The following is a 9640-nucleotide window of genomic DNA, read 5'->3' as shown; positions in this document are numbered from 1 at the left end:
AATCTTAATACTACAGCATACAATGACATTCTACATGAATCTGTGATTCCAACTTTGTGGCAACAGTTTGGGGAAGGCCCTTTCCTGTTTCAGCATGACAATGTCACTGTGCACAAAGCGAGGTCCATACAGAATTGGTTTGTCAAGATTGGTGTGGAAGAACTTGACTGGCCTGCACAGAGCCCTGACTGCCACCCCATCATACACCTTTGGGATGAACCGGAATGCTGACTGCCAGCCATGCCTAACATCAATGCCTGACCTCACTAATGCTCTTGTGGCTGAATGGAAACAAGTACCCACAGCAATGTTCCAACATCTAGTTGAAAGCCTTCACGGAAGAGTGGGGGCTGTTATAGCAGCAATGGGGGGACCAACTGAGATGCTCTAGGCTCAGGTGTCCACTAGGGCTGTTGCGGTGACCGTATTACCATCACACCTGAGCTCACGAGTCATGAAGGTAGTCAAATTACAGAGTGATGGCCTCTATTAAAAACAGCAGGATCCCATCAGCTTTCTATAGGCTAGGCCTACTTGATTTATTTCTCAACTTTCCTAATATTAAGCACATTGCTTATCTTTACAACAGGAGTATAGCTTACCTGGCTGGCATGAAAATTAACCACGGGAAAAGCATCCTCCATTCGCTATTTAAGTGCATAGATGACATGGTCCATTCTAAATCAAAACAAATTTCACACATATACTATTTAGTATATTTTAAAGACAAGATAAATAAATAATAGTCTGATGGGTGACAATATTAACCTATCACTTGTGAATTATACATTATCACTTGTGAATGCCCAGCGTGAGGCAAGAAACAATGCCTTTTTTTCTTGACTTTTAGAATCATAGTCACACACCTCATAGGCGACTGGTCCAATGTGGCTGAACGACTGGTACTATATGGCAGGCTGACTGTTACTATCTTGCCGGCAGGCCCACTGGTCTTATCTGGCAACATCTAGTGGAAAGCCTTTCCAGAAGAGTGGAGGCAATTATATCAACAAAGGGGGGACAAACTCCATATTAATGCCCCTGATATGGAATGAGATGTTTCGGCGAGCAGGTGTCCACAGCAGGTCATGTAGTGTATATTGATCATTTGAGGCACATGCTTCAATGCAAATGATTTCCCCCCCCAATATTTTCTGAGTTCAAGAACCATCCAGTCCATTAGTGGAATATAAGCGGAAATTAAGCATATAGGAGTACTTATTTCTTTGTTAACCGCTCACACAGAATACTCGCACGTGCGCACTCCTTTTAAGCACATATTTTGACATGCTTTTGATGACTTAGACTGTGATTGTTTTTTTATATAGTAGAATAGGTTTGGCTAAAAATGTGTTGACGTATAGAGTTCTCCTCATTGGGTGGAAAGCTCTTGAGTAAGCTATGAGTAGTTTACATATCAAGACGAGAGGCTGTAGTAGAAGATACATCTTTGCATCTGATTGACGATTCAGGGTTATTTTTCATCTAGGAAAATTCCACTCCTGGAGTTCAACTTATTTTTCTTAAAGTTGGTTTTCTCTCTCACTTAATTTCCAGGTCAAAGGTTCAGTGGTAAATGTTTTTCTACAAACCTTTTGTTGAATGGTCATTGATAAATACTGTTGCTAGTATGTTAGAAGTGGGATTCTGCTCAAGGTTGAGCATGTGTTTAGGAATAAATACTGCATTCTGCTCATTAAATACAGAATTAGCAAACAAATGCACTTTGGGTGGTTTACATATGTAGTCACTGGTCTTTAACTACCGGATTTTTTAGCCTTACGATTTTGTTTTATGATATTGGTTGGTTGGATATATATACAATTTTCCTTGATGCTTGAACCACTTCATTAACGTTGTACGGGGGAAACATCCATGAGCAATGTGTAGCAACCACCTGGGTGATGCCATGGTAGCCATTATGCACCAGACAGCTCACACATCAGCTATCACAGTGCAGAGATGAGGAGAGTGAATCATGACAATGAATTTATTTGTGTCATTTCTGTCTGATTACAAGTTAGTCAGATTGTCTCCTCTAATCCTGAATACTGTTAAAATACACATAAAATAACTCAAAACACAGACACCTGAGTAAATAAGTATTCATTTATTGCTAGAATCATCCTTTAATAGATAACACAGCTAATACAAATGAAAAAAAAGATACACCGACCGTTGTTATACTTTCACTGTAAGCTTTGAAATTGACTTTGGGAGAAAAATAACATGGTTATCTCATATATTTCTTTGTGGTTCATTTTATAGACGTTTGAAACCAAATCCATTGAAAAAGAACAGGTGTACATAATATACAAGGCACTGAGTAAGGATCCTGCATATCTTTGGGTGGAGCTACCGCCCGCGGAGTTCCAGTGAAATGCTGTGGGGTGTCGCTTTTATATTAAAGCAACCTTGCAGGAACTTTACGAGAACTTTGCTGGTAGAGGGAAATAATGAAGCACCTTCCAAGCTGGAGATCTTTGAGTATGTACTGCTATGTGTTTTTTGTCCAGATGTTTAAAGTAAACGTGATTATTTTGGACCAAGCTGCCCTAACGACATTATAATACACTAAGCTTTCTAAGCTACTCCTAACATTTTTGGCCAATTTTCCGAATTTTTGTTTTATTTCTAGATTTTTGTGTTTGGAATGGCACTGTTGCTATTGCATCATGTCAATGCCATTATGAAGTAATTTCACTCCCAAGGCAAAGCCTATAAAAGCACGGGTCCAGCTACTCAGTGGGTATAGCAATAATCATGCCCAGACACAGACGATCTACTTCTCGCCCAGTCCGCAGGAGGTGTAAAGAACTCTCCTCTTGTGGAAGGAGAAGTTAGGTCCCTTCCCTTACTAGCCCATCAGGTAAGTGTCCTTTGGGCTGCAAAGCTCACGAGGCAAGTCTTCTAAATAAAAATGAGGACTTTAAACTAACTACGACCTACAGTACGTTCAATCAGATCAAGTGTTAACTGGCAATAGCAGACATCCACATAGTGGATGTTTTGGCGGTGTTGGAGGTGGAACTGCATTGGAGCCATAAATCGGTCAGCAGTTGCTCTTGTGATCATTGTCATGAAGCCACACCCGCCCCACTCATGTTAGAAGTTCTGAACGAGAATGTCTAGGTTATATAGAAATGCTTACCCTCAAATTGAAAAAAAATCCTCATTCATTTAATGATTTATCATCCTATTTGAGGTGTAGATTACATCTCACATTCCAGTGTTCGAACTTGTAAACACAGATGCATATGGGATTTCTGTTCATGCGACTCTGCAGCAAATGGCGATGTACGCTTTAGGAGAAATGCTGGGATCCAATTCTTTATTTGACAGCTCCAATACGGCGCCACCTCCGACACAGCAAAAACAACCGCTATGCGGATGTTGGCTAAAGCGGATCTGATTCAAAGGAGCTCTGAGGCTAGGATTCAATCAGATCAAGCGTGAACAGGCGACAGCTGACACCTGCATAGCTGGTGTTTTGGCGGTGTCTGAGGTGTAACTACATTAAGAGCTGTCAAGCCACAATAAGGATCTATAATCAGCCTAATGGAGGTGTAAAGGCTGCATGGGATTATTACTAATGCGACTCGGTCCATCCAATGGCAATTTCCACAATAGCCTACTGCACAGAGCTGCTTGTGGATTTGATGTGGTTCTAGCTCCAACATAGCCAAAACAACCGATATGCAAATGTCGGTTAAAGCGGATCTGATTAAATTGGGCCCTTTCTCTTTTAAATATTTTCAATTTTTGGGGGTTTGGATTGGCACTGCTATGGGAGATGATGCTGTCATAAAGCATTTGATGTAAGTTAAGATAATTTTAATTGACTGGACATTCCTAATTACCATGGCAATTAGGCATCACAATAGTAATATTACATTTGCAACATGCAGTACAGTATAAACTGCACTGCTACGCTTATAGTCTATGGCAGGCAGTGGATAAAATCTTCGACAGTATCTCATGATGACCCGCTGCCCTGTTTACCCCCAACTCTTAAAAGTGAGGTATATAATGAGTTAAATAAGCACGAGTCAAATAAGCACTAGGCCTAAAATCCTTTCAAATAATGCTGTCAAATAAAGCGAGGTATATTATGAGTCAAATAAGCACTAGGCCTGAAACATAGTCCTTGTAGACACACTGGAGAGGTGGAAATTCCACTTCCACGCTTTGAAGTGGTCGCGTCCATGCAAACTACAAATTTTAGCAGGTCCCTTCACTCAAAACGTTATATTTTTGGGGCAGCTAAAACTCTGATTTGGTCAAACGGTACAATACTGATTCCTGCATAAAAGTGTTTGCCTTGCCCCTGCTTCTCCCCGTGTGCTCCGAGTAGTCTAGATGGAGAGAAAGGAAGAGAAGAATGCAATAATTGTGGAGCATTTAAAAATCCAATCACAAGAAGAAACCGTAGGCTACTATTGGGGTTTTGGTTTTGAGTTTCCCCAGTGATTAGCCCCAAGTGTGATAGCCTATTTGTACACAAAAGTACATTTTTCTCTATTAAACAAAATATATCTGCAATTCTGAAGCCCTATTTTGACAGTAATATTCTAGCAACAATAGCCTAATTGCCAATCCAAAATTCATACCAATTACTCACTGGTTTAGGTATGCCTATTTCACATCAAAATCTATTTATCATGCATTCCTGCTTGGACATGTTAGATGACACAACTTGAGTTGAGAAAATTGGTATACCCAGAGACCAGAAAGCTGAACAAATGTTTTATATGTAGGAGGGGGAGATTTTCATTAAATCAAATAATTAAGTTCCATTGATTTACCGTTTGTAAGGATGGGGTGCCGCTAAGCAGTCTGCTATTTTAAGGGTTTATTTCAAGTACTTTGAACCCTTACATCACTGTTAATGTTCACCTTTCAACAATCATTATATATTTAAAAATAATTTGTGTATTGAGTTGCATATTTCCATTTCTTGACAATAAAAGAAATGGTTCCTTAACAACCGGCAGGCCCCGAGTATTCCAAAGCTTAGAAGTGGGCGTCTAATTAAGGTTTCATCCATTAGAAGAACCAAACATGGTACTCATGAATTGGTAGAAGTTTCTCCTAACCGCTGGTCCAGGGCCCGATTTTTTTTTTATCTGGGGTTTGGGGTTAGGTAATCTGATCCTAGATCTGTGGTTAGGGACAACTTCTACCTTGAGCCCTTATACATTCTGACTGGCCATGCCCCAACTCCGCACACTCATAGGAACCACCCCAGTAACACTAGTCTCACCCTGTAACAAAAGCCCTTGTAATGGTAGCATGTTAGCATCTTAGCATAAGAAAGACAAAGCTAGCTGGTTAGCAATAAGAGCCATGAGAAAGTCAGTCTGGCCCAGAGTGTTCAAAATCACATTTCTCCAAAACATTGAGGGAAAGGTGTCCTGACAAGGCTGTCGCAGGACTCAACCTCCCCCAGCCCTCTGCTAAGTGATGAAAGGTGAAAGGTCTTGGACGACACCTCACCAGGTGCTACACTGGCTACCGTAGCTGCTGATGGATGCAGAGTTGCTGTAGCGCTTTTTTACGATCATGCTAATGTATGCTTTCATCAGCTTGGCAATGTCCATAACCTGGGGAAAGAGTGAAGGAGGCGCGGTTAGGACCTTACAGTTGACACAGTCGCTGTATAACAGAAAATGGTTTGCAACACTTTCTATGGACGTATAATTATAATACCGTGTACCATTTAAAAACATTCCATTACCACCATGGCTCCTTATAACAGCCTATATAATGCACAAATGGGATCATGGGTGGCTTAACATACCAGACTGGTCTCGAAGAGCAGTTCGCGGCCCTCCACGGCTATTTTGTAGGCATTTGGCAGTGGGGCCCCAAAAGAAAGGATGAGCTCATAGGGGAAGACCTCCAGGGGCCAGGGTTCGCCACGCTTATACACCGAGATGGCCTCCCTGCTCACCCCCAGCCACAGCTCCACTGGGAAGGCCCCGTCACAGGACTAGGAAAGGAGACAAGAAGGAGACATGGTATGAGTAGGAGAAATGGGTCAATGATGGTGATAGATTCACTTCTAGAGTTTTCCATTTCGGTCCGGATCTGGGCGTTATTTTTTTGTTTCAGTCCAACACTATTCATCCTTATCAAGCCCTTGAATCAGGATTGTGTTCACAAGGCACTAAATGTAAGAAAACGGACTGAATCAACAGGGAAATACAAATCAATTCGTTTTCCGGATTTTATAAAAAAAAAAAAATAATTCCATTGTGTACCCTAATGAACACAACCTAGGTGTGATAGTGGTAGAGTAGACCAAAAATGCGAAATGACTGAGGGTCCCAGACGAAACGGGTTAAGAAACCCTGTGCTAAATGTCTAAAATTGAAATGTAAACCACTATTTGGTAAGGGCCACTCACCTCCACTTCGAAGAGCGTGGATCCGTAGCCGGGCCACTCTTTGACCAGTGCCATGTACTTCACCATGGCCAGCTCCTGGTTCATCCCCTGCAGCTTCTTCCACTTGTCCACCAGGCTGGCTCGTGCTGCCGCTATCTCCTCCCTCATCCAGGCCTCGAGCGTGTTCTCCTCCTCCAACTTCTGGCGGCTCATTGAGCCGCTCCTGAAACTACGCCTTAGCGTTCCCTCCAGGAAGCTGGAGCGCTTCTTCTCCGAGGTTCCATCGGAACGGTCCACCACTGACCCCATGCCCAAACCAGTGGCCGGGGAGAAAGTCTTGGCAGAATTTTGGATGCGGGCACGCAACCGAGTCATAGGGAACACCTGAGACATTTCGGGCACGGTAGCTTGGGGGTTGTAGTCTCCGAGGAGGTATTGTAGTCTCAGGGCGGCCAGGAACTGAAGGGTCTCCTCCGGGGCTGGGTAATGGCCTCTGATCACCGCCTCATGGGCCTGGAGGAGGACAAGAGAAAGAGAGAGGAGGAAAGAGGAAAAAGAGGGGGGGAAAGTGAAAGAGATTTGTCTTTGACAAGCTGTTATCATCAGATTAACATTTAGACTGGCAGACACACAGCCAACACAACAATTACGGATCTTGATCATTTAAAGTCTGTAGACTGACTGACAGACAGACAGAAAGTGTGGATGGATGTTTTTTTTCGCTGGTTCATACCTGCTCAAACATGAAGGCAAACTCAACACAGTCCTTGGGTACATTATCTGTGTCTAAGAAGCAGTAAAGCTTAAAATAGAACTTCCAGCCTGTCTTGGTCTCATCTTGACTTGCAGAGAGCCTGGAAAAGATGAGTGAGTGTTACTAGTACTGTTCAGACTCTCACACACACACACACACACACACACTCACACCAGTTAAGGGCAGTCAGGGTAGGCTAATAAAATAGGTGTTAAAAGAAAGAAAAAAAGAATTGCCATCCCTTTTGGTTATCTAATGTTTTTTCTCAATGTTTTGCCCAAAATACCAACATTTGCTGAAACAACATCAAAATCGATCATTGATCTAGTCAAATCGTTGACATGCGCAGCCATTCCTTACTCCACTCAATGCATAGGCCTTGCTGTTTATACTAGCTTCATTTGTTGCATTGAGCAGAGTTCATATTTTGTGCATTCATATTGTCTTTAAAGCTTAAACATTATTTGGGCGTGTCTACATCATTTGGCGTGCATCCCTTCAACGGAGTAAAAAAACTAGCTAGTGAGCAAAAACAACCTGACAAAATGGACACTATACAGCACCTAAAAGAAATTCCAAGTTGGTGTAGGCTACGTCATAACAGGGAGTGGTATCAGAGGAAGGGACAGAAAATCATCTGATCATCTAAACAAGAGTGGTATGAACAAAAGGACTGGCTGAATGGCTGCGCTACCTTTAGCTGCCTGTGCTGTTTCAGCTTTGCAACAGGGTACAACAGAAGGCTGCTACTGCGACCTCAACAAACTGATGAACTCATCAAACACGAAAAATCTGCATCGCACATCCAACACCAGATCACGGATCGATCTGCCGTTAAATGAGCAGCGAAAAACAACATGTCACCATGCACAATCCAAGGTAGCATAAAGGCAAACCGTGAGATTTTCAAGAAGGACCTTAGAGAGAGCAACATGTTTAGGGAAACAAGAGTTAGTATTTCGGGGTAATGATGAACCCAGACACTTGGGTGTTTCGGGTAGACCTATATCAAACAGAATACAGAAGGATTTGATTGAAGCAGTCAGTGATTTAAGGACAGACGAATGGACCTAATGTACAAGTAAAGGTGGGACTAAATGCATTTTCTTTTGCAATTTGCGGGTCAGGCTACTGTTGAATGAATATGAGAATAACGGTTTATTGGTGTATTCAAACTTGTAAAACGTAATCAGTGTGTGTGAAATGACCTGTGCCCACAAACCGTCTCCTGGCTTGTCCACAAACGGAAAGAATTATAGCTGGCTAGACAAAGATGCTGTCCTTTGAGCACCACAGAGTTAACCTGCGCCATCGCTATCCATTCATCAGTGCTGAATCCTCAGATACCGTTATAAAATATTTTCCTTTGTAGCTTACTTTTCTCATTTTCGCCATTGTTTGGTCGAGTTTGCTTTGTTTATCTTGATAAAGTAAGTAATATTTTTGATTTCTGCCTTTTATTTCAATGTAGATTTATTGTTGGAGCTATCTGTTGTATGGTAAACTTGAGCTTCATAAAGGTTTATTATTGAGTAAATCTGGCTTTGATAATATACTCAGCCACCAAACTCACCGCACGTCACTGTCACACATACACTTCATCACACAAACGTACTTTTCAAACTTGGCAAGAACGTCAGCCACCACTGTGCGGCTCTCAATGGCTTTGTCAGTGGTGTCATTGTGCTCAAACAGGGCGAACATGTTCCTGCTGTCCTCCATGGCCAAGCCCCGTATTAGCTTCTCCACCACCTGGGGGACACACACACAGTTATCAACTGTGAAGTAAGCGACAAAACAAATGAGTCAAAGTAACAAAAACGGGACAAAAAAGTAAACTTTTCGCATTTTACGGTGGTTATCTTCAGCTAACTTACCTTCAGCTAACTGTAGACAGATATGTTTTATTTTGTTTAAGGTTATTGCAGTCCTTTACCCATTACCATTGCCTTTAGATCACCACAACCCTAAACTCCCAACTTGTTTCCCCCCCCCCCGGCTCTCACCTCTCCGGCGGTGGTGTGAGAGTTGATGGTGATTTTGCAGGAGCCTCCGCCATGGCAGTGCACCGTGGTGGTCATATCCTGGCGCGCCACCACTGCCCGGATCTCCTCCTGGGAGGGTACGTACTCCCGGCCACGCGTCTTCCTCAGGGAATCCAGGCCGAATGAGGCGTAGCGTTCTATCTCCATGCCCGGGAAGAGCTCCCGAGTCCTGGAGGAGGAACAGAGGGGGAGCCCTGTTATGCTGGTGCTTTTGTTGAGTTTTAAGGCTCTCCGATACTAATGAAGTATTACTTTCATGACCTGGAAATAACTATTTCAGGATGCGCTTTACCAGATGTGAATTCCACCTGACCTGCTAGCTCCCACCATATTTTACGTCTATGAATGTGACGTGGTCATTTGGTAACACTTTATATGAAGGGGGTATACATAATGCCCTCATAACATCTTTATGAAACTATTCATGACCCCTTTGTGAATGCTGCGGTATCA

At 42.6% G+C, this 9640-nt stretch overlaps 1 protein-coding gene across 2 annotated transcripts in view; it reads right to left on the bottom strand.

Annotated features, from left to right (window-relative positions):
- Positions 1-2095: 2095 nt before the first annotated feature.
- The window catches only part of myo10 (myosin X), a 303162-nt gene continuing 295617 nt past the window's right edge, over positions 2096-9640 (bottom strand). For both annotated transcript variants that reach the window (XM_082960691.1, XM_082960690.1), the window contains 6 exons: positions 9149-9356; positions 8758-8894; positions 7122-7242; positions 6410-6901; positions 5801-5992; positions 2096-5603 (listed from right to left, as the gene is read on the bottom strand). In XM_082960691.1, coding sequence (XP_082816817.1) covers positions 5493-5603; positions 5801-5992; positions 6410-6901; positions 7122-7242; positions 8758-8894; positions 9149-9356 — 1261 coding nt within the window. In that variant the 3' untranslated portion in view covers positions 2096-5492. The remainder of the gene's footprint in view (positions 5604-5800; positions 5993-6409; positions 6902-7121; positions 7243-8757; positions 8895-9148; positions 9357-9640) is intronic.

The sequence above is a fragment of the Salmo salar genome, chromosome 14 (assembly GCF_965601325.2).
Source record: "Salmo salar chromosome 14, fSalSal1, whole genome shotgun sequence".
NCBI lineage: Eukaryota > Metazoa > Chordata > Actinopteri > Salmoniformes > Salmonidae > Salmo > Salmo salar.
Note: the sequence above shows the minus strand (reverse complement) of the source record. Positions and strands in the feature narration are given on the sequence as shown.